Below are 25,007 nucleotides of genomic sequence, written 5' to 3'. Positions count from 1 at the left end.
TAATATGTGCCATTTTCAGGGAGACGAGTTGGTATCTCATTGTGGTTTTGACCTGCATCTCCCTTATTAAAAATGATGATGAATGATTTTCCCATGTATCTATTGGCTTTTTTGATATCCTCTTTGGTGATAACCTGTTCAGATCTGCTAGCCTGTCTCTTAATTTGGACTTGATTCATTTTTCCTCATGACTAGATTCAGGTCATGATTTTTTTTTTTAAGATTTTATTTATTTATTTATACAAGCACTGGGTACAGTCAGAAGCGCGGGAAGGTGAGAGAATTCACCAGAGCCAGAGCAGGGAGCAGAACAGGCAGATTGAAGGAAGTACACTGCTGAGGGGAGCAGCAGGCGCGGAAGAAGAGGTCTGTCGCGCCATGTGGGACCCTCGCCGGTGGCTGGGGATCGAACTGGCGCTGCAGAGGCTGCGGGCAGCCTTGCAGCCCAGCGCCCAACTGCTGCACCACCAGAGAGGCCCTCAGGTCATGAATTTTTTACAGAATATTACAGGGAAGGTGCTAGTCTCTTATTACACCCTGTCAGGTAGAGCATGATTTTAGTGTGTCCCATTACTTGTGGTGTTCATTTTGATTGCCTGATTAAAATGGTGTCTGGAGCCATCTCCACTGTAAATTTATTATTTCCCCTTTTAATTAATAAGTATTTTGTGGGGAAGTACTTTAAGAGTATGTAATTATCCCATTTTTCAACAAACTTTCCATGTATTCATTTATTTATATTTATGAGGAATCATGGATTCCAATTTTATTCCATAAATTATAATCTATTAATATTATTATTTTTTCTGATGCACATGTTGTCCAGGTCCAGCCTATGGGGGTCTGTTCTAGCTAGTTTCTGTATTTTTCTGATGTGGTCCATCATTCTTTGAATACTTAAAAAAAAAACAACAGCATTATTATGTATCATTCCCATGCTGTACAATCCATGCATTTAAAATGTACAGTGCAGGGCTTCCCTGGTGGTGCAGGGGTTAAAGTCTCAGCACTATCAAGCTATCACCAGCCACTGCAGCATGAGTTTGATCCCTGGCCAGGGAGCTACCCACATGGCACAGCAGACCTCTCCCAGCAGACCTCGCCTGTCTCACCCACTGCTCCCCTCAGCACTGTATTTCAGATCTACCTGTTCTGCTCCCCAATCTGATTCTGGTGAGTTCTCTCACCCCCCTGCACCTTTGATCTAGACCCAAGTTCTTTATGCATAAATAAACAAATCTTTAAAAAAAATAGTGTACAATGCAATGGTTTATAGTATATTCACAGATATGTGCCAACATTGTCACAGTCAATTTTAGAACATCTTCATTATCTCAAAAGTGAACCTTGTAACCTTTAGCTGTCACCCCTCTGTCCTTCCAACACCACTGCAGCCTCAGTAACTACTAGTCTACTTCCTTTCTCTGTACATTTCCCTGTTTGGGACTTTCATATGAGTGGAATCACAGGAAACACAATATCTGCTGTTTTGTGACTGGCTTTTTTCATTTAGCTAATGTTTTTGAGGCTCATCTAAGTTGTGGTATGCACAATTTATTCCTTTTTATGGCTGACTAATACTCCATTTTATGGAAATGCTACAGTTTATTTATCTGTTCACCAGTTGATGGCATTTGGGTTGTTTCTGCCTTTGGGATATTGTGATTTATGTTGCTATAATATTCAGGTACACATTTTTGTGTGGACATGTGTTTTTATTACTCTTGGATATACTTAGGAATGGAATGTCTGGGTCATACAGTAACTCTGTTTAATAATTTCTGAGCACTGCTTTCTGGCACATGATGATCCAGCCTTATCTTGTTCTTTCTCTGTCTCAGCCTTGTAATGAGCCATTTCTCCAAGGAGCCCTGTTTCCTTTCAGTGGACAGTGGTAACTAGAATAAAGACGGGGGTGCTACTTAATGCTCATTGTCATTAAGATGTCACTGTTGTTAGCCCTCCCAGTGGATGAAGCTGGGAAGTACATGCCTGTAAATACACACACGCATACGCATTGACACATGCACACAATATAAACAGACACACATTTACATCAAAATTTATTTCTCTTTATTTCAAAAATCATGGGCTCTCACCAATACTTCAAATTCCAGTCCATTTCCCTCTTTTTATATTTATTACACCTTTGCGAACAGTGACCAACCTCGTACATTTCCTCAACATATTTATTTACTGGACTGTTCCACTGTGGGTAGTCAATGTCCCACTGCCCTGCTCCCCGCCCCATACGGTCCACCCCATGAGCACCTCCTCATCTGCTTAGTGCCATGATGCCACATGGTCCCCTCCCCACACAGAAGTGCTCCTCACCCCTCCTGGGCTGTGAGGCCACCCCACTCTGGACCTCCCCGCTACTCCTTCCCCCCATGGATATAAACTGCACCTCAACAGGCTGTAACATCCACCCATGTTCCCTCTGGACTCCCTGCCCCCACCCTTTAGGGCCTTCTCACCCCTCCCTTGGACTCCCCTTCCTGGAACCTGGCCACGGTCCGGTCCGTGGTCCTGGTTGGACCCTCGCAGGGATCAATCCCCCTTGCTGAGCTGGACCCACTTGTCCTCCTCCCTCTCTGCTTGGGCTGTACTCCCCATTCCAGTCTGCCTCTGCCTGGGATGGCCTCCTCTCAACTTGAACCCCTAGACCATGTGCTGGGCCTCTGCATTTCTCTACCAACCCCACTCTCTACCATAGGATGCCTACCTGGGTTGGCCCCTCTAGAAGCTTCTGGACTGAATTGTTCTTGAAGGGAAGGGGAGAGAAGTGGGGGGAAAGGGAGGGGATGGGAGAAAAGGGAGAAGAGGAAGAGAGACTTCTGGCACTTTTTTTTTTAAAGATTTATTTATTTAGGGCCTCCCCTGGTGGTGCAGCGGTTGAGCGCTGGGCTGCGAAGCTGCCCACAGCCTCTGCAGCACCAGTTCGATCCCCGGCCCACCAGCGAGGGTCCCACATGGTGCGCAAACCTCTCCTGCCGCCCGCTGCTCCCCTCAGCAGTGTACTTCGGTCCTTCTGCCTGCTCTGCTCCCTGCTCTGGCTCTGGTGAATTCTCTCACCCTCCCGTGCTTCTGACTGTACCCAGTGCTTGTATAAATAAATAAACAAACAAACAAACAAATAAATAAATCTTTAAAAAAATAATATGAGGTTTCTCAAAATACTAAAAATAGTTTTTAAAAAAAGATTTATTTATTTATACAAGAACCAGGGTACAGGCCAGATGTGCAGGAGGGTAAGAGGATTCACCAGAGACAGAGCGGGGAACAGAACAGGCAAACTCACAAAATACACTGCTGGGGGGAGCAGTGGGCGAGACAGGAGAGGTCTGCTGAGCCATATGGGATTCTCGCCAGCCAGCGGGGATCGAACCCGCACTGCAGAGGCTGCGGACAGCTTCACAGCGCAACGCCCAACCGCCTGCGCCACCAGGGAGGTCCCATTCTGGCAATTTTTTTGAAAGGGAGACTAGGGTGACAGCTTGGCTAATGTTGCTTCTTCCACAGAGATCATTTCCTCCTGGCTGCCAGCCAGATAGATTACCTGGCAAGGAGGTCCCTAAGGGGGGGGTGTGGGCAGCATCAGGAGAAGAGGGGCAGGTGGGTTCTGGAGGGGGCCCTGAGTCTGGGGAGGGCAGTGAGGAGAGGAGAAACACACACACACACACACACACACACACACACACACACACACACACACACACACACACACGGCTTTGAAAACACCTGTGTGAGGCTAGAGATAAAGTCACTGCAGAGGGGGAAGGGCAGCCCCCTTGGGAGAGCAGTCAGGGGAGGGGTTACTGGGGAGGAGCTCAGCCAGGGGAGGTGCCCTGGTGGGGAGGGAGCTCGCTGAGAGGGAGGGTCTTACTAAATGGGAGAAGCCCTGGCTCTATGTCTAGACAGGACACCTGGGAGCTGGCACTGTCCTCCCTCTGACACTGGGCCCCGCCCAGAGCCTTGGGGTGGGGAAGTGAGGAGGGGGCCTCTGAGCACCTTCTTTTCCAGGACCCAGGTGGGGAGCAACAGAGCCGCGAGCCCCACACTTTATGCCTATGGTGGGCATGGGGAAGCTGGGGTCCCTCCAGAGCCCTCCCTAGCTGGGCCTTCCCTTTCCCCCCAGGGGCCCGGCTCTCTCTGCCCTTCCTCTCTCCACGGTGCAGACAAGGGCGCAGGAGCCCCAGGCTGGGTTTGTTCCTCATTGTGCTCTTGGCTCTTCTGGTGGAAAAACCGAAGCACACCCCTTGGTACAGCTGAGGGGAGAGGGTGAGCGTGGCTGGGAGGCTGTCCTGCCAGGGAGGCCAAGGGGCAGGCGGGGCTGGGCCTGGAGAGAGGCCCCTTCCCAGCCTTCTGCTTCTACGTGGCTGTGGCTTCTGGGCCCAGGGTGGACGTCCTGGGAGCCTGAGGTGGAGGGGCTGGGCTGGAAGGAGGCAAACAGGGGGTTTGGGTTAGCCTCAGGCCGCCGGCACCCTCTCTCCAGGTTGTCCCCAGAACAGTCTGCAGAGGGGGGCATCTAAAGTTCCTTGGGGTCTTAGCAGGAGCCGCGGGAAAGCCGCAGCAGGTGGTAGGAGTCAGGCAGGAGCCCCTCTCCCCACACAGGGCTATTTCCTAGGGGGAGGCAAGCCCCGTGCTCGGGTTCCGCAGCACCCCAGGACAGTGCCCTGTGTCTTCCATGTCACCTCCAGGAGGTAAGCTCTGCACTGGCCGCCCATCTGTCAGGTGGGGGCCTGGGCTCCAGGGACCAGCACCCACTCAGCGCTGCAGTCTCCAAGTGACAGGGCCAGGATTTGAACCCCGGGGTCTGGCTCTCTCCCCAACACCAGAATCACTCGATAGCCTCCCTCCAGGGTCTGGAGCCCACACAGCAGCTTCCGGGTGGGCTGCCCATCAGGGGGCAAGCCTTGCCAGAACCCAGGAGCGGCTGGGCTGCCCTGCCCGAGGGCTCGCCCTCTGTCCGCAGTTCCTCATTGAGCAGTGGGGTCTTCGGGAGATCTCCCCTCCACGCACCTCTTCTTGTGGACCTCACGCCACCCCCACTCCAACTTTCCAGCCACCCCCAGTCCCTCGCGCTGGCCCCCACTCAGCCTGATGGAAAGAGGAGCCCAGAGAGGAGCCCAACCACTTTCCTTCTGGAATCTGCTGCCTCGGCTTTCGGATGGAGAAACCATCTGGAGCGTATTATGGGCAATGGAGAAAGCGGAGCGCAGGAAAATGTGAGTTGGCCCTGGTGGCTCCCCTCCGCAGGAAGAGGGGGCGCAGTGCTCTTTCGGGGATGGGCTGTAACTGTCCCGGCCACCCCAGTCCCTGGCTAGGCAGAGAAGGGGCGTGCCCAAGAGACAGCGGCCTTGGGAAGGCAGGGCCCAGGCCCAGACACCTGCAGAGCCCAGTCTGAAATGCTCACCTTACCACCCCTCCCGTTTCACAGATGGGCCCGAGGCCCAGAGAGGGAAAGGGACTTCTCCAGGGTCACACAGCAAGTCATGAGGTACGAGAGCAGGGTGGGTGGGAATGCTTCCAGATATATGCTCTTGCCATCGGACGCTGGAGGTCCCCAAAGTCAGGATGGGGAGGGGCACAAGTTGAAGCCCAGGGGCAGGCTAAAAGGCTGAATGGCTTTTCTCTCCTTCAGCTTCAAATGATTCCCTCATGGGAGGCACGTGTTAAGGAGAACAGGAAGGGCCATCTGTCATTCTTTTGGGATCTTCATTCCTTGCCTCCCAATTCCACTCCTACCCCTGTCCCTGGTGCCTGATCCTTGGGGTGACTGGGGTCTGGGGTGGGGACCTTCGGGGCTCCTCCTCTCCTTGCAGGCCCCAGCTCTAGACGTGGCAGCAGGAGTGAGGTTTCTCCACTCCCTCCCAAGTGCTGTGCTGGCGGCTCCCGAAATAAAAACCCAACGCCGGCTTGGCAGAGAGAACTGTGGGGGAAGCAGCCGGCGGCGGCAGCGGCAACAGCAACAGCAGCAAGAGGCAGCAGCGCTGGGGCTTCATTCTTTCCATTGTAACTTCACCTCCTAACCTCTGGCATTTTAATTATTCTCCTACCCGCTAGCTAGTTCTCTCTGGGCCAGAGGGTGAGCTCAGCCTTTCCCCTTGTGTGGGAGGGGGTGGCCACTGCCTGGACCCCCAGCCCCAGGGTGCTCCCTGCAAGCTGGGTGAAGGCCCAGCTGGGGGCCCAGGCCTAGCTGCTCCCTGCCCTGCAGTCTCTGAGGGGCCTGGAGCAGGCCAGGCTCCAAGCCTCCAGCTGGGCACCTCAGGCTCCATGTGTGAATCATTGTCTTCACACCCACTGCTCCACTTAACAGAGGCCACTGTCTTAAGCTCAGGCACCACAGGCTCACTGCCCACATGTGGATGATGCAGCCAGGCCAGGAGTGAGCAGAGCAGGGCCTAGGACCTGGCTTGTGGCTTCTGGCCCCACATTGTTTCCAAACCCAGGAAGAGGCGAGGGCAGCTCAGGCCTATCATTTGCCTCCTTTGCCCAGAGTGGCCATTTTTTCCCAAGTGGTAAGTGATTTAAAGCACTATTTTGATATCCATACACACGCAAGGACATAGTATGGGGCAGGGAGTAAAATGCCTGGGAATTTTTTTTTCACATTTTATTTAAATTTTATTTTATTTTTTATTTTTTTCTATAATAAATTTTATTTTTATATTCCCCATACAATTGTGACCCCCTTATTTTGACCCCAATCCTCCCCTCCCCGCCCGCACCACCCATAGAGTGTTTCTGGTTCATAGTTGTTTGTTGATTTTGATATTTTCTTTCTTATAGTTATTCTTTTTCCTGGTCCCTTATTTAGGTTTTCTAGATTCCTGCTATGAGTGAGACCATCCAGTATTTTTCTTTTTCTTTCTGGCTTTTCGCTGAGCATGATCCCTTCCAGCTCCATCCATGTTGCTGCAAATTGCATGTGTTTATCTTTTTTGAATGCTGAGTAATATTCCATGGTATATATGTACCACATCTTCTTGATCCAGTCATCTATTTTTGGGCATTTGGGTTGTTTCCAAAGCTTAGCTATTGTAAACAGTGCTGCTATAAACATAGGGGTGCAGGTGTTCTTTGGAATTGATGTTTCTGTGTCCTTTGGGTAAATACCTAGGAGTGGAATTGCTGGATCATATGGGAGCTCTATGTTTAGTAGGTCCAGAAATCTCCACACAGCTCTCCACAGTGGTTGGACCAGTTTGCACTCCCACCAACAGTGCAGAAGAGTTCCTTTTTCTCCACACCCTCGCCAACACTTGTTGTTGCTAGTTTTTTTAATATGTGCCATTCTCACTGGTGTGAGATGGTATCTCATGGTAGTTTTGATTTGCAATTCCCTGATTACAAGTGATGTTGAACACTTTTTCATATGCCTGTTGGCCATTTGCATTTCCTCTTCAGAGAAGTTTCTTTTTAGCTCTTCTGCCCATTTTTTGACTGGATTATTTTCTTTGTTGTTGTTGAGTCTCATCAGCTCTTTGTAGATTTTTGTGATTAGTCCTTTATCATTAGTGTTGTGTGCAAAAATGTTCTCCCAGTGGGTGGGGTTTCTCTTTGTTTTTGTTATTGTTTCTTTTGCTGTGGAGAAGCTCTTTAATTTGATGTAGTCCCAGCTGTTTATCTTTGCCTTCACTATCACTGCTTTGGGTGATGCATCTGTAAAGATGTCTTTGATGTGCATATCACATAGTGTTTCGCCTATATTTCTTTCTATGTATTTTATGGTTTCAGGTCTTATGTCTAGTTCTTTAATCCATTTTGAGTTGGTTTTTGTTCATGGTGTGAGGTAGTAGTCAAGCTTCGTTGTTTTGCATGTAGCGACCCAGTTTTCCCAGCTCCATTTATTGAACAAACTTTCTTTGCTCCAATAAATGCCTGGGAAATTTTAAGGAAGAAAACAAGTTCTCAAAGACAATCTCCACTTGGGAATCTCCCTCTCTGGTCCACTGAGTCACCAGTCACTTCTGTTTGTGGTCAGTTTGTTCTGACCCCCAGTTGCTGCTGAGGAGGCTAATAGGTGGCGGCAGACAGCCTCTGTCATCCTGAGTGCAAGGGCTTCTCCCACCTGTGGGCCCAGGGCTGGCGCTCCCTGCCGACTCTGTGTTCCTGGGAGGTCAGCGTCCACAGGACAGGCAGAACCGGCGCTGAGAAGCCTCAACTCTCCCCAGGGCACCACCCCAACCTACCCCAACCAAGGCCTCCTGGAACCTCCGCAAACCCATTGCTTCATAGGCCCAGTCTGGGGGGGAGGGGTGGAGTCAAGGAGAAGGAGGCCTCTGTCTTCTTTCTTGCCCTCTAAGTCTCCCCCGAATGAAAATTCTATCAATACACGATTCCTGGGCATCACTTTGCCTGTACCAGGCATTGGTGTGGGTAGTTATGGCCTCTGCTCTAGCGGAGCCCCCGGAAGTAAAGTGTAAAGTGCTGTTCATGGGGGAGATGCCAGAGGCCATGGCAGCTGCTGGAAGGGACCCTGACCCAAGTTTGGTTAGGAGAGCATCAGGGAGGACTTCCAGGAGCAAGTGATGACTCGGAGGATCCCTGCAGAAGAGCACTTCAGGGAAGCACTGCAGATCAAGAAAACCTGCAAAGGAACTGACCCTGTAAAGACCCAGCACTAAGGGAGAGCCTGGTACACAGCCTGGGGGATAGAGATGCCATGCAGGAGCAGCCCTCACCTGGACAGGGGCAGGAGCACTGGGTGTTAGGCGGTGGAGAACATGATCGCTTGCATGTTCTAGGGAGATTTCTGCACAGATCGAGGAGGTGGGTGACCACTCAGGTGCCGCCAAGTCCAGGTGGGAGGCCATGGTGCCCGCCCAGAGAGGTGGCATCAGGGTGAAGGGTGGTGGCCTTATGGACAGAGACTTTGGAGGCAGAAGTCCCAGGACCTGGTGGCCGATGGGTAGAGGGTCAGGGCTGGCTCTGGGTTTCTGGCTGCAGTTTTCTGGGTGTTCTGCTATTGAACATGGTGACTTCGGGGCTCCTGAGGCACAACCACGTGGAAACATGGAGGTGCATCCACTGGAGAATGTGTAGAGTGAGAGACCAGGCCCAAACCCGAGAGAAGGTGGAGAAGGAAAGCCAGAGAGGTAGGAGGGACACCTGAGAGTAAGGGGCCACCCAAGCCCCCAAGGAAGGCAACGCAAAGGAAGGGCCAGCACCAGCAGCTCAGGCGGGCAACAGTCTGATGAGGGGCACATGGTCTAGGGCCCAAGAGACTTTTGCTGCTGGTCTGCTCCTGGTCCGCTCTCACCCCAGCCTCCCGTGCCCCTCAAAGCCCCTTCACTTTTGCCCATGAGCTCTTTTTTTTTTTTAAACTTTCCCTCTACTCTCTTTATCTATCTATCTATCTATCTATCTATCTATCTATCTATCTATCTATCTATTTATACAAGCACTGGGTACAGTCAGAAGGGCGGGAGGGTGAGAGAATTCACCAGAACCAGAGTGGGGAGCAGAGCAGGCAGAAGGACCAAGGTACACTGCTGAGGGGAGCAGCGGGCGGCAGGAGGGGTCTGCGTGCCATGTGGGACCCTTGCCCAGTGGCTGGGGATCGAACCGGCGCTGCAGAGGCTGCGGGCAGCTTCGCAACCCAGCGCTCAACCGCTGCGCCACCGGGGAGGCCCTGCCCATGAGCTCTTGTTCACCTCACTCTCTCTCACTGAGCAGAAGGCTCACCACCCCCTCTACCACCCCCCAACTTGGGTCCTGGGTGCCCTCTCTGGCTCCTGAGAGCACCCCACTGCTGCACCAGCCACCACAAAATCACCCAGAACTCCCAGAAACTGGGGCATAGAGGAGCACACTCCACTATCCAACCCCCTGGTGGCTCACAGTTTCCTCTAATTGAGCCCCCAGTGGGTGCCAGACTCCAGGATAGATCCAGGCAAGCCTGACCCCCAAACCTCAATGTCCTAAAGGAAAGAGAAGCAATGTCCCTGGCATGCCCAATTCAAGGAAGAGGAGGGGTCCAGAGAGCAAGCTATGGGCACTTAGATCAAGCAGAGGGACCCAGGCAGGCTTCACAGAGGAGGTGACTCTATGCAGGACCTTGAAGGACTAGCAGGATTTGGTCAAATGATGATGGCAGCAAAAGGAGGAGGAGAGAATGTGATGAGAAAGATGTCAAGGTGGAAAGAGGGTCTGATTCAGGCACAGCCAGCAGCTCAGGGCACTGAGCTTGGCCCTGGGGCTTTCAGACCTGGTGCTGTTTCCTCATTCATTCATTCCAGAAATATTTATTGAGCTCCTATTCTATGCTAAGCACATGCCAGGAGCACTGTAAGGAACATAATAAACCCCCCCTCCTCGAGAATTTTAAGCTCCAGGAAGTTGTAAACAAATCAAGATAAAGAATTAAGCTCATGGTAGGGGTCATGGAGAACCCCACCAGCCTAGGGGTCTGGGAGGGCACAACCTCAGTCTCCTCTGTCAGATTAGGGGCTCCCTGAGGGTAGAGCCTGGATCTCCTCCATTAGGCTGGGAGCACCCTGCACCTCCGGGGAACACAGAGAATGGGGCACCAGGGAGTGAGAGCTGTAATGGCTCAAAACCCCCGGGAATGGCTGCTTCTCCAGCCCAAGAGTCCTTTTGCTGGGCCTCCCTGGCAGTGCCCATATACATACCACTGCTCGCCTCCTCCCTCCCACCACAGTCACCAGCTGCTGCCAGTGCCTGGTGCATAAGGAGGCCTGGGACGGATGGCCCAGACTCCCAGGCCTTACAGGAGACTGTCGATCACTGCCTGTTGCCTGGTCAGGAAGGCCAGGAGGGCCTGTGAGGAGGAACCAGGGGCAGAGAGGGTAGCGGGGATCTTGGAAAGGACCCCCTTCCTGGCCAGGTCCAAGTGGGAGGGCTTCCCTCTCCTCCTCCCGTCCAACCCCCACCCCATTAAACCCTTAAATTAACCTCGGCCCCACCCAGCGGAGCTGGAGAGAGTGCCCCAAAATAAATCCTAAATTACATGCTGCCTGGGGGCAACCACAATTCTCCTTCCTCCCTCTCCAGCAAGCAGATCTGCCCAATGCTGGGGGGGCTCCCCCCAAGTCGGTTATTTATACAGCTCCCCTCTTTGCTGTCTGGTCCTATTGTGCTTGGGTGAGGCCCAAGCAGGCACCATGGCATCGGGGAGATGGAAGGGGTGCGGTAGGCTGTGAGACTTCAGGGCCTCTCCAGGCCCTGGGGGTGATGATATATAATCAGGACCAGGATGCCCTGGGGCGGGGCTAACAATTCCTCTACTTACTGGGCACCTGGTCACCTAGGAATGGGACCCAGAGAGAGACAGAGAGAGAAGGGAGAGAGGAGATTAAGAGGGAAAGAAATTAAGAGGGAAACTGAGGGGGAGAGAGAGAGAGATCCAGAAAAGAAAACTAGAGAAAAAGGGAGGTGGAGAGAGAAGGATTTTCCTTCACTTCCTGGTGGCCAAGGGGAGTGAGCAGGCCCACAGCCCCCTGCCCCCTGCAAGGACAAGAGGGGCTCTACGCTAAGGCCATGGGGCAGGGGACCCTCTTGGGTGGGGACCAAGCAAAGAAATGGGAGCTGGAGGTGGATGTTTTGAGACCATGGACTTAGGCCAGGCACTGCCCTGGACAAAGCCACCTTCCACTCTGGGAACCTGGCTCTAGACACGGCCTTGCTCCTCTCAAAGAATAAAGGAAGGGAGAGAAAGACGAGAGTGAGGAAGGTGGGAGACAGATACGCACAGAAACAGACGGACACACAGACAAAACAGACCCAATGCAGGGGGCACTTCGGGAGCCCCAGGCCTGGGGCAAGCCTGTCCCTACCTCATGGACCTGAGGCTCTGGACGCCTGGCCTCTGGCAGGAGGTGCTGCCCCAGGACAGGGACGCTCAGCATCAGCCTCCTCCGACCAGAACCTCCTCCACTCCCCAAGGTCCAGACAGCCCCAAGGAGGTGTCTTGGGGCCAAGATGCCCCCCACCTCATGAGTCCAGAGGGAGGGCAGAGAATTAGACTCAGCCCCAGGGGAGGGGAGGGGGCAGGCGCTGAGAAAAGGGGGAGAAGTGGAGGCTGCAAAAGCCTGAGGAGGCGCTGGACACCGGGACCTGGAGCCTGACAAGGGGGACAGGACAGTGCGAGCCAAGACAAGAAGATGGGGGCCAGCCTCCCTCCATTGAGGGGAGCAGCCTGGTGTGTGTGCGCATGTGTGTGTGTGTGTGTGTGTGTGTGTGAGAGAGAGAGAGAGAGAGAGGGGATTCCCCAGCACTGCCTGAGGGGCAGGGACCCCTCAGCACTGGGGAGGGACACGAGCCCCCACAGCCCCCACGGCCCCGCAGGTGGTGTCTCCCAGTGGCCCTGATTATCCGTCTGCTCACCAGGTCTCTGCGGCCCCCACCTGCCCAGAAAACACTGTTTATGGGCCTGGGCCATCAGACCTGTCATTTAGCAGGAGCAGGAGGCCCCGCCTCATGCAGAAAACCGTGCCCAGCTCCAGGCAGCCTCCAGCCCAGACACTTAGTGCCTGTTTACCCTGGCACGGGCGGCTGGCACAGGTGGGGCTCTCCCGGGAGCGGCCAGAAGGCGGCCAGCACACCCACCTGCGGGCAGAGGCGGCCAGGACGGTGGCTCGGGGAGCTGGGCAGGGCGGGGACATCTGGCCCAGCTGCCCACCTGTGCTCCGCTGCAGGGCGCGGGGACTAGCCCCCCAGAGCCCCCCACTCTCAGCCGCCCCGCGAGAGGCGGTCACACGGGACCGAGGGAGAAACTGCCATGGAGGGTGCTGGATGCCCCCTTAGGAACGGGGGTGGCTGGAGGAGGTGGAGGACCCCTGAGTCTTTGGAGCCCTGCTTTGGTGTGCCGGATGCCGCTGCTCCCCAGGTCGAGGGACTCGCTCTCAGCACCCACAGGCACCTGGACTTGGAGTCCTTGTCACCATCACGCCCCACTGTGAGACAGTTGCTGCTCAGATGTGCCCCCACCTCTTATCCCACCGACACAGAGACCCCCCCACAGCACATGACCTGCTAATACTGGCTCCCAAACGCAGTCTCTACAGGTAGGACACCCCAAGATACCCTCACTTCCCCACGTATAATCTGGACTCCAGCAGTGAGGTCACACACACACACACACACACACACACACACACACACGTCCTTGGCACCCGTACACCCCCCTCCCAGGAACACACCCCCACAGGAGCCCAAGGGGGTCGATGTTTCAGTCCTGAGCTTCTCCTGTCCCTCCCCCCACACCCCCGGCTGCTGCTCTCCCTCTCTGCACCCCCACCTCTGCTTCTCTCTAGTCTCTGGGGGAATCCAAGCCGCACCCTTGCCCTGGGACCTCGTTGTCTCCTCTCTGCGCACCCCGGGGAAACTCCAGGGCTTCAGGGCTGCACAGCTCCGGCAGCCGCCCCTCCACCAGGCCCGCGCCAGGGGCTGGGGGCCACAGAGGAAGGGGAACAGCAGCTGGCAGTAGTTCAGGCCTCACTTTCCCCTGCTCGCCCCCTCTTCCCATGGACCCACCACCCTTCCTCATTCCAGGCTGAGTCATTCCCACATCTGGAGCCTCTGCACATCTGGAAGAGCTGAATGAAGCCTGTGCAGGGAGCTCCACGTGGACACCCGCCCCCACCTCCATCTCACCCCGCTCCTGACTAGCCAGGGTTCGGCTCCTCAGCCCCCGCCAGGATCGGCCCCCTGTCACCTAGCAGCAGGTGGGCGTCCCAGGACACCCGTCACCCCTGGGGCTCTCCCGGGCAGTGGCTGCCACTCAGTGCCCACCTAGAGGGTGGCAGGACAGCACGGGCCGTGGGGGAGGCCGGGCCGGGCCGGGGAGGTAGGCGAGCCAGGCGGGAGGAGGCCGTGGTTTGGCCCGGCAGGCACAGAGAGTTTATGCTGGCGCCAGGCCCTGAAGCCAAACATCCTCCACTAACCTGCAGACACATCAAAGCCGCAAGGGAAGGGGCCCTTCCGCAGAGCAAACCTGCGTCCTGGCTCTGGGCACAGGACCACCCTGACCCACTCGGCAGCCCAGGCTCAGGCAGGCACAGCAGCTCTGCAGGGGCCACTCCCTGCCCCTCAGGCTACAGAGAGGGTGGACATTACCCCCACGAGGGTGGCACAGCTGGCACAGGACTAAGCTTTGACCCCTACTCAGGGCTCCATCCCACCCTTGCCCCTGCCACCCTCCAGCAGGAGGACTGATGGGGGGTTCAGGGCACTGACTCCATCCCAGGACCCCTTGTTCAGCACAGGAGCTCTCCAAGTGGGCGAGGGGTGGGGAGGGAGGGGCTTAGGGGGAAGAGAAGAAAGATTCAGGAACTAGAACCTGCAGTCCAGTGGGAAGATGAGATCTGGGCTGCCAGCCATGGGCGTCCTGCGGGACAGCAGGGGCTGGGGCAGGAAGAGGGCCTGTGAGGTGCTAACACGGAGGGAGGAGGTGCTAACAGGGCCCCTGGGGTGAGGGGGTACTGGAGCCAGCCCTCCAAAGCTCAGCCTGGAGACAAAGAAACCAGGGATTGGGGTGAGGGGGCTCTGCCACCTTAGCCCGGAGGCTGGGAGTTGCGCACACACAGGCATCCATGTATGACACACATGCAGACACCCATGGCACACCCCACACTTGTGTGCGTGCACAGCACCGCAGCCAAGTCTGTCCTGGGCCAGCGGCCAGATGATGTGGCTGCTTGGAGAAGCTGCGATTTGCCGAAGAATGTGCTCTCTGCCCGCCTGGCTTCCCCAGCACCGTGGCCCAGCCCTGCCCTCCGCGGGCTCCTTCCCTGCCTCATCCCGGGTCCCTAGGAGCTGGTCAGCCTGGAGAGGCCCCCGCTGTGAAATGCTTGCAACTCAAGTCTGCAGCCCAGCCCCCCAGAGGCCCTCCTGCCACTGTGCCCAGCCCACAGAGGGCTTCCACTGGCTGCCCTCAGCTTCTCTGGGTGGGAAGTGCCTCTGAAGTCTAACCTCAGTCCCTTAGCATTGGGATGTGAGCAGAGGAGCCCACAAGCAGCGGGCAGTGGAGCCCATTTGCAACAGAAGCAGAGCTGGAAAGTGAGGGCTTGGGGGATCCCAGACCCCACCCTTGTTTTTCCTCTCTGGCTGCAGTGTCCTGTCTCAGAGAGAACTCTGAGGATAGGGTGGGAGTGGGCTGCAGAGAGAGCAAGGAAGTCTTGGGGACAGGAGCTCCAGAGGGAGGGGACAGGTGGCAGGGGGACTGTCAAGACCCTTGACCTGGGCTTAGCTCAGCCCTCCCGAGTCAGTGACTCAGCTCCATCTGCTCCCACTGCCCCCCTCCCCTCTCCCACAACCTTCCCCCTGACTCTCCCCACCCCTCCTCTTGGAGGTGTCTCCCTCTCTACCTCTGGCTGCACTCCGGAAACCTACACTTTGGAAGGATAATGGCTCCCAAGTGCCGTTTTTTGTCTCTGCTAAGCCTTGGAGAAGGGGAGAATTAGTCGACCTGCTCATTAGGATAATAAGCTCCCTGCATGGTTAATTGGTAGGTTCACGCCTCCCTCCACTCTCCTAGGCCACAGGGTAGCAGCTTAGACCTGGGGTTAACTCCAGAAGTCATCTCCCCTACTCCTATGCCCATCAATCCAGAAGGAGTGAGGGGCTTGTGGGCTTCAACTTCCAAAGGAATGCTGGGAAGGCGACCCAGACCCTGGTGCTGTGGCCAAGAATTCCTTTTGGCAACCCAACCTGTATCTTCCTCCTCCTGGAAGGTGAACTGTAAGCCAAGCATTCCTTGTTGCATGCGTGTAGGAGTTCCTCCATCCCCAGGGAGCCATGTACTCACTTGGGGGGGGGGGGCGTGTGTGCATGCATTTGGGTGGCTGGAAGCAGAAGGAGTGTAGTCCCCAAACCACACAGCCAGTAAAGATGAAGAGCTCAGTTATTCTGGAACTGCCGACTGACAGCCCCCCACCAAGGAATTTGGAAATTCACTCCTAATGCCTGGAGAGAAATCTGGCCCCTGACCCTGGACGGCCCCTAACCAGCTTCTATTCAGTGACAAGAGAAGTAGTGTTTACTTGGAACAAAGCCCCATGGGGGAATGAAAGCTGAATCAGAACTAAGCGAGCCCCCGCAGCCTGCTGGAACATTAGGACATGTACACATATTGTCAAGGGACAATGGCCAAGGGCCATTGAGAAACCCAGAGAAAAGGCCTGGCTGGGGGTGAGAAGGAAGGGACGGCCACTTCTAACTGGAAGATCCAAGTCTTGGAAGGCTTTCTGGAGGAGGTGTTCATTGAGCTGAGCCTTTAGGAATGGGTGAGAACTGGACCCAGCCAAGGGGATGTGAGAGAGGATGCTAGACAGCATCTAGCTGGACAGCAGAGGGAGCTAGTGAGCAGGGCATGGGAGGTGGGGGTCAGGAATTGGAGCTGGACCCCGGCCCATCCAGAGGGCCCAGAGCAATCTTCAGAGGGAAGTAAGACCCTTCATTCTTTGGCACATCACTCTGCTCCCCCGTGAAGGGGAGAGGTATGCGGGAACGGGCGTTCCGGGGAGAGAGAACACTCAGAGAACACGGGGGAGGAAGAAAGTGGGGTGTGTGGCTGGACATTTGGACAACTCGTGGGCAGAACAGGGAGGGCACATGGAAGGGGGGGGTGTTAGGAAGGGCACAAAGTTCTCCCACAGATGGGACTTTATTTGGGTGGAATAAAGGGGACCTCTGGAAGGTGGAGCAGGAGTGACACACCCCCACGTGGGCAACAGAGAGGCCAGGCACGAGGCCTTGTAGAGATGGTTGTAATGGCCCTGGGAGCCGCGCTGTGAGAAGCACAGTCTCCTGCTCCCCGGAGCTCTCAGCCTGAAGGAGAGGCGGGCCCACCATGAAGCCCACGCAGGCAATGCGCAGCAAAGCAGGCAGAGCAGAGGGGAAGGGCAAGACCAGGAATGGAGGGAATTGCCCAGCACTGGGGCCCCATCAGGTCCTTGGTGACCTTCCAAGAGGAGTGGTCAACACCCATCACCCTCCTGAGAGGTTCCACCCTCCGGACCTGATCTTGGGTGGGGACCAGAGCTCTTAATGGACAGCAGAGGGAGCTAGTGAACAGGGTACAGGAGATGGGGGTCAGGAATTGGAGCCGGACCCGGGCTGATCAGAAGGCCCAGAGCAAATTCTTCAGAGGGAAGAAAGACCCTTCATTCTTTGGCACATCACTCTGCTCCCCCCGTGAAGGGGAGAGAATTCGCTTTGGGCCCCTTTCCTGTTGGGGAATGAAAAGCGTTAACATTCATTGACTGGCCACCAGGCCCTGAACAGCTAGTTCCTCTCACCACAGCATCTAGCGATGGGGGAGGGGCTGTTATCCAAACGCTACCCCCTTCATAGATGAGTTCAGAGAGGAACAGAGAAGTTTAGCTTCTTGACAAAGTCACACAGCACCCCCAAAGGGGCACACTTACTAACATGGCACAATACTCCCGCAGGCAGAATCAGGCTATTGAGGCTTTGGAAAGTAAGATGCCCAGCTCCCTAAGCCATTCTGGGGACCAGAGTCTCCCACAGTATGAGGGGTGGTTGATGCAGCTAACAGAGCACAGCCAGGCTCTGGCCCCTCACCCAGGCCTGGCCAGTTGGCTGGTTGAGCCAGAGGGCCAAGGTCTCCCATGACAGCAGCGCCTCTCCAGGCCTGACTGGGTGCCCCCTCTGAGGCTGTCTCTGGGTGTGAGTTCTCCAGACCTGTGTAGTTCTGCTCCTGAGTCAGTCCCGGCGTCCTGTGTGACTTGGCCTTCCCACCCCTCTGGCCTCCCTCTCTGAGTAGGGGCGGGTGGACGGCTGACCTCTCCAGCCCTTGCAGCTGGGCCTGGCAGGAGCAGAGACAATCAGCTCCTTCTTTAGTGAATGGCCCGGGAGGCAGCGAGTGAGGATGAGGACATTTTGACTCTGCTGCTCTTGGGAAACCCCAGATGGAATCTGGCATGGAATCTAGAAGGACGCATGGACTGCATGAGGTCTCTGGCCTCCTGGTGCCTCGTTCCTGCCTGCCTGAGCACGCCTGCGCATTCCCACCCATGGCAGGATTAGGTGCTGAATAGATGTTGTCTTGCAGGCACCTCCTGACTCTAGACAAAAACAGCCTCCCTGCACTGGAGTCTGGGACTCCACTGTACCCCCACCTCCACCAGACCTCACCTACCGAGAATACAGGGGCCCCCAAACCACAATGGACTGAGGGACTCTGGCCACAGGGCCCCTCACCCCATCCCTATCTGCAGAAGGGAAAACAGAAAGTTTGGTATCAAGAGAAAAACTGGGGAGCCAGAGGTAGGTTGCAGAGGCCCTGACTGACTCATGAGCCTTACTTCCCCACTGGGGAGATATGAGGGGGGTGTGTGTTTCTTCTCAAATGTCTGTTCCTGTGACATTTTAGGGATGTGAGTACAGGTATCAGATTTAACATAAAAATACAGGATACATAGTTATATTTGCATTTCAGATAAGTGCAAAACAAATTTTAATATAAGTATGTCCCATGTATATTGCATGGGATATATTCACATCTTTAAAAAAATTGTTATTTATCTGGAATGCAAATTTAACTGGGAAACCCTAGATGTGTATCAGGTGGATATGGAGAGCCAGAGGGGGGCCAGTGCCAGCCTCCTGCCCTTCCCCAGGAGAACTGGCACTGCCTGGATCCTTCATCTCTTCGGTGTTCCCAGTCTGTCCACCCCGCCAGCACAGCCCCGTCCTCTCACACCCTCATTTCACTCTCCAGGATACCCTCCTCCCCTCAACCACTCCTTTACGTCTCCCTTGGGGCAAACCTTTGTAGGGGCCCAGACCTGGGCAGCAAGTCTGGTGGGTGGAGATACCCCAGGCCTTGGGTGCTGGCACAGTGGAGCTGGGCAGGGTGGGGGGCCCAGGGAGCAATTTGACCAAGGAGTCAGAAGCATGGGTGCGGCTGGGAGAAGGCTCCAGAATTCTCTGGACCAGGTTCCCCTTGACAGGGGCAGGTTAGTCCAGAGCCAACTGCAGGGGGAGGAGGGAAAAGATGCCCCCCCCCACCCCCCACCACACCCCACCCCTCCACCACTGTTGTCACTTCAGGAGATTCTCTGAGGCCAGACACCAACTCCACTTGGGTCAGGACTGGAAGCTTTGGTCCTTAAGAGATAAGGAGAAACAAATGGAGAAGGGGATGGAGGGAGGGGGGCAGGGAGAGCGATCCACCAGGAGGGAGGAGCAGGAGACTCAGAGGTGGAGGCGGGGAGACCCAGAACCAAGCCAGAGACCAGGGACATGCAAACAGACACAGAAACAGACCCGACAGAGACAGACAGACAGACAGACAGAGAACCAGAGATGGGAAAAAAACCCAAACACTCAAAAGTTGAGAGAAACTGCTTGGAGACTGAGGGCCCATGAGGCAGAGATTGGCAGGAATTGAAAGAGACAAGGAGTGAAACACCAGCCGGAGGTAACCGGGAGATGACAAACAGGCATTAAAGCGGTAAAAAGAACAATAAACCCGAGAAGCGGCTTCCTGCCTGCTAGGTTGGGGGTATGCTCAGTGACAGAGGCAGCTCTGGCAGGAGGCTCCTAAAGTCCTGGGAGCTTCTCCTGCGAGCACCCCCCTCTCCCCAGCTCCCAGAGCAGCCGCCCCCACACGCCATCGCGCCCCCCCCAGGCCGGGCCGCCTCTGTCCACCTTCGCCACGGCCTCCGCGTCTCCCCGGCTTCGGCTTCGGCGGCTGCTTCCCGCCACCCCGCGCCCTGCACCCCGTCCGCCGCCCGCCCCAGCCCCCGCGCTCGGGGTCCCAGCCCCCGCGCCCGGGGCTTCGGGGCGCCGCGTTGAGCGCTGCCGCCCCCTGCCGGCCGGCCGCGAGGGCGCGTCCCGAGGGCTGGGGCGCGGCCGCCCCCTCGGAATCCGGCTGCTCCCGCGCCGCGACCCGCGCGGGGCTTTCCAGGAGCCCGGCCCGCCGCGCCCGCGCCCCGCGCGTCCCGACGCCGCCCCGCCGCGGACCCCGGAGCAGCCCCAGGGCCCCGGGTGCCCCCTGTCCCCTGTCGTCGTGTGGGGGCCCGACGCCCCCGCCCCGGGTCTCAGGGGAGCTCAGGGGACCGGGAGGGGCCGCGCCCCGCTCCCGACCCTCCTTCCCGGGCCTGGAGATCTCGGGGCTCTTGGAAACCAGCCGCGCGTCTCCTCCTGGAGCCAAATAAAAGCAGTGGGTGACGTCCCCAACAGCCCCCTCACACTCCCCTCCAGGGGTCGGCTTCCCTTCCCGCGCCTCTGCCCGCAGAGGTCGGAGGAGAAGGGACGCCCCGCCCCCCTGTTCCCCGCACGTCGGGGCGCAGCTCGCCCCCCCCTCGGGCCAGGAATGACTGGAGGTGGGGAGCTGCGGGCTGGGAGGCAGAGCAAGGCTGTCCAAACACCGGAATCCCCCCAACCCCCCCAGGTTATCAGTTCTACCTCCCAGTTACCAAACTTCAACCAAGTCCCCCCCCTCCCCACCCACCCACCCACCCACCCACCCACACACACACACACACACACACACACACCCCTTCCGCATTCAGGCCCAGGACCGTCCTATCTAGGGTGCCTAAGCTCCGCCTCCCTCCTGAGGCGGGGCCCTGCAGGTGTAGGGACCTGGAAGAGGCCCCCACCTCTCCCCTCCTTCCCCCACTACGCGGAAGCTCAGTGACCCCCATGTCAGGATGTCTGACTCCGGGGTGCCCGGCCTCCGGCCCACCTTGCTGCTCGGCCTGCTGGCCGGCCTCCAACAGGTGAGCTTTGGGTTCGCCCTTCAGGATCTGCTCTCCGCGGTCAGGAACCCGCTTCTGGAGCCGGGTCACTACCTGTCCTTGTCAGGATTCCCCCCACCACGCGCTGTTAGCAGCCTCCTTTCTCTTCTTGCTGCGGAGGGGGGACAGGATGGGTGGTCCTGAGTACCCAGGCTGCTTGCTGCAGGGACTGGGGTGGGCTCCGCCCAGCGCCCCACCATCTGACACCCAGCACCTCTCTGGAGTGGGGACTTTGACCCCACAGGAGCCTTGGCTCTTCCTTCTGCGCAGTCAGAAAGCTGGGAAAGCCAGCGGTGGGGGGCTGAGGTCTGCACACCTGGCCAGCCTGTCTCCCCAGCTCTGCTCCTCCAGGGCTGGGTGACCTTGGGGAAGTCCCAGGCCTCTGGGGCTGTGTTTTTCTGCTTGAGCCCTGGGGTAGAGCAGGCTCTCCTGCCCTCCTGGGACTGGAGATAGGAGTCCAGCCTGGGGTAGGATTTGACCCAGCTGCCTGACCCCAGGCCGCAGTGTCCTCTGAAGTCTTGATTCTGGCCAGAGGAACCCCTTGCTCCCACATAAACCCTAAAAGCCCTGGGGGAGGTGTGACCAGTCCAGGGATGGGAGCTTGTCCTGGAAGCACCTGATGCACCTTCTACACCTCATGCAGTTTGGGCTGAAGAATCCCGGGGAAGTCCCAGGCTGCTCCCCGGAACAGGGCAGGTTCCCACCACCAGACCTTCTCAGAAAGCTCTGCCCAGGAGGCGCTGGTCCTGCCAGGCCTGTCCGGGTCAGCTGGCGCCGGCACTCACTAGGCCGAACATCCTCTTCTTATTCCTCCAACAACTGCAGGGCCAGGTGCTGTTAATGTTCCCGAATGAGTGTAAATAAACCGGGTTCCCAAGACCAAGATCCCTGACACTGGATAGAAAGCAGGCTGTGGACAGCCTCCGAGAAGACCACCCCCTTAGAGTGGAGGGAGAGTATCTGGAGAAGCCCCCCCCCCCCACTGCCCCAAACTGGAACTCAGCACCCATTTATTAAACCTGCCAGGAGAGGGAGGCGCGTCTGGTATCTGAGGGTCAGGGCCTGACTTCTGCGTCCTCCCCAAACCCCTTGGTTTGTCCCCAGCTCTGCAGTCGCCCTCTTGGCTCCAGTCCTCCCCTCTGTGGGCTTCTGCAGGGGCTCCCCCCTGCTCCGGTCACTCCCTGGCTGGGAAGGACATTCCCATGGAGCCGAGCACAGCAGAGCGTTCTCTTGTTGGCTGCACGGGCGTCCCTGGCTGTATGCTGCTGTCATCCTTGTGGTTGTAAAGACAGAAAGTCACAGTGGCTTTGCCCAAGTGACTACCTATCCTTGAGCCCTGCTTGCTTGCACTGGAGGCTGGGAGGGGCGAGGTGTGTGTGATAGATAACCCCCCTTCATCACCCCCACCCCCCCAAACTGTACTCCCCGCACCAGGTGGAGTAGCCTGGGGGAGATGAAGCCAGGTGATGGGTGAATGGGCTTCATTCATTCCTCCAGGCCAGCGTCATGACTGGGTTTGACAGTGACTAGAAAGACAGAACTCCCTGCCCTCTGAAGGTTGCCTTTTTCGGGGAGACCGGCAGTTGAGGAGACAAAAGAAAGTGTTTCCAGTGTGAGATGTTGGAAGAGCTGTGCCCAGAAGCTCACCTCAGTGAGGGGAAGGCGAAAGCTTTGGAGCCTGGAGTGATCTAGCAGGCAGGAGTAGTTGCTGACTCCTGGACCCCTGACACCAAAGCCATGGAGAGAACACAGCGCAGAAGGGCGGCAGAAGACCTGAGCCTTTGGGACCAGGAATGTGGCTGCCGGTGCGGGAAGGGGCAGGCAAGGAGACAGCAGATAAGCTCGCACCTCGCGCCTCTACTAAGAAAGGGAATGAAATTATATAGGTTTGGGGGGCCAGGGTTGAGAGAAAGGAAAGCTGAGGCCAGATGTGGCAGCTGGGGCTCCAGTTGTTGCCCAGGGGCACATGGGGGGGCGAGGTGGAGAGCAGTCTTGGGGGAAAACACTGACCCCTGAGAACATGCAGCACCGTTGCTAGGAGACCCTGTTCCTGGGGGAGACCTCTAACCTCTGCCTCTTTCCTTCCACAGGCTGCAGCCCAATGTGGGATCGTCTTGTAAGTCTGGGGTGTGGGCTGTACCTGCCAGTCTGGGAGAGACACCCTGAAGCCTGCCCTACCTGCCTTCAGGGGATGGGGGGAGGGAGCACCTCATCAGTCATTCACACACACTCCCCTTCCAGCCCACTGGGCCCCCCCACCCCCCCCCCCGGGTCCCCCACCCAGAGGGGACTCTCCCCTCCTTCCACCAGCCAACCTGCAGGCTGCGGGGAGTCAGAGCCCAGCCGTCCTCAGTGCAGTCTCAGGCCATCTCCCCTCTGAGGGAACCCCGAGTGGGACAAACACCTGCTGGGCAACCAGTGAGTCCTGGAAGCTCTGGAACACTCTCTCCTCCCACTTCCCCCTGCAGGGGCACCAGCAAGGCCCCTCCCACTCCTGCTGGGCACGCCCACCCACCCCCCTCCCCATCTCCCTAGGGTGTTGGTGAGGCCTCTCTGCCTGTCCACAGTGGGGGCAGTGACTCGGCCCTCAGTAGAGGGGTCTCACATCGCGCCCATTTTACAGAGGGGGGTTGCGGCCACGTGAGGAGCATAACTAACCCAGGAGCGCAGGTCCAGGTCCTGGGTGCAAGTTTCTCCCACTGAGCCAAGGGGAGCAAGGGGCGGGCTTGAGCTCTGCCCTGAGTTATGGATGAGATTGCAGGACTTGATGCCAACACCCCCTCTCTATGCCCCCCAGTATGTGCCCTGAAGGATTCACATGCTGTGACGACCAATGCTGCCCAAAGATGGACATCTTCTCTGGCCCCCTGAGGTGAGTCTGGGCAGCCTCTCCAGCTCAGTCCCCTGGGGCAGCTGCACTTCCAGCCAAGGGGGTCGGATGTGGGCCAGGGCAGGAGGTGCTGTGGGCATGGCCTGGAGACTCAGCGGGTGTTGGTGCCTCCTCACTGCAGGGTCTTCGTCATCGCCTTCCTTGTCAGCATCCCCTTCTTATGCATCTGTGGCTTGATGAAGCGCTACTGTCGCAGCTGCAGAAAGCCAGAGCTGGACATCCCAATGGATCATGTGGGACCCCCAGAAAGGCCCTCCATGGCCCCCCCAGAGAGGGTGGGGGTATCCATTCCTGAGCCCCCACCCCCCTACAATGAGGTGGGTGTCTGCCCCATCCCTGTGCTGCTCCGTGGCCGACTGTGCCTCCCTGTTGCCCTGAGCTAAGGGACAGTGGGAGGTCTCCTCACACCAGCCTCTGGCCCCGAGGGAGGCAGCCTGGGTCACCTTCTCCCTGGCCAGCGTGTCACAGTCAGCTCTGGGTGGCCATGGCCAGCACCAGGCCCTAAGGAGTCTGTGTCCCCTCCTTTCCCTGCAGGTTATTCTGAAGCCTGTCCTGCTCCCCACAGAGCCACCCCCTCCCTACAGCTTCAGGCCCGAAGAACATGCTGGAGCCCACAGGGGCATCGACAACCCAGCCTTCTGAGCCACCTCCCGCCTGGAACCCACCGCCAGGTCCTCCTGGATCCAGCCAGAGACTCCTGGGCCCCTGGATTGCCTGCGTCTTCCTGCTACCCCCGTCCATTCCTGGATTGAACTTACTGCCTTCCCTGCCCCAGCGACTTCTCTTGTCCTGAGGGCTGGAGCAACAGTGTCAGCTACGAGGCTGCTGGGAGGAGAACTCCAGCAGTGGGAGGTGTCTGACCTTGGAACCCGGAGTGGACAGAGCCCGTCTCTGGACTGGACGCCAGCTCTGTGCCATTGTGGGGGCACTTCTGTGCTGGAGGGATCGCCACCGAGCACCTTCCACTTGAATGAGCCCCAAGAACCTTCCTCTTCTGCCTGTATAGGGGAGACCTCTGTCCCCCATGGGGTGTCACTGTCCTCGCAGGACCATGTACTCATTAAATTCCAGCCGGTTTTTGCTGAGAGTCAGCTTCTGGCTGCCTGGGGCGTGAGCAGGGAGGTGAACCCAGACACTGTGGGGGACTTAGGGAGGGCTCACTGTGCCCCAAGTCCCACCCCTGATGCATCTTCCAGGGTGTGCTGACTGCCTGTCCGGGAGGACAGGACACCCACTGCCACCTCCGGAAGATGCTGCCTGCAGATGCTTTGCCCTGGCGCTGAGGTCTCTGGGCGCTGCAGAGACTGGATAGGGCGGTGGGCTGGCTGTTGGCTCCCCACCCTGCTCCCTCTGCTTCCCCAGAGCAGAGTTCAGCTCCCTGC

The 25,007-nt window shown here is 57.1% G+C and overlaps 1 protein-coding gene across 1 annotated transcript; it reads left to right on the top strand.

Annotated features, from left to right (window-relative positions):
- Positions 1-20,648: 20,648 nt before the first annotated feature.
- On the top strand, positions 20,649-24,267 carry TMEM92 (transmembrane protein 92; the record flags this gene model as incomplete). The annotated part of the gene is made up of 5 exons (XM_084237964.1): positions 20,649-20,717; positions 22,826-22,851; positions 23,533-23,607; positions 23,747-23,942; positions 24,160-24,267. The coding sequence occupies 5 exons, from the start codon at positions 20,649-20,651 to the stop codon at positions 24,265-24,267; spliced, it is 474 nt and encodes a 157-aa protein (XP_084094090.1).
- Positions 24,268-25,007: the final 740 nt, after the last annotated feature.

The sequence above is a fragment of the Talpa europaea genome (genome assembly GCF_964194135.1).
Source record: "Talpa europaea genome assembly, chromosome: 7".
Classification (NCBI taxonomy): domain Eukaryota; kingdom Metazoa; phylum Chordata; class Mammalia; order Eulipotyphla; family Talpidae; genus Talpa; species Talpa europaea.
Note: the sequence above shows the minus strand (reverse complement) of the source record. Positions and strands in the feature narration are given on the sequence as shown.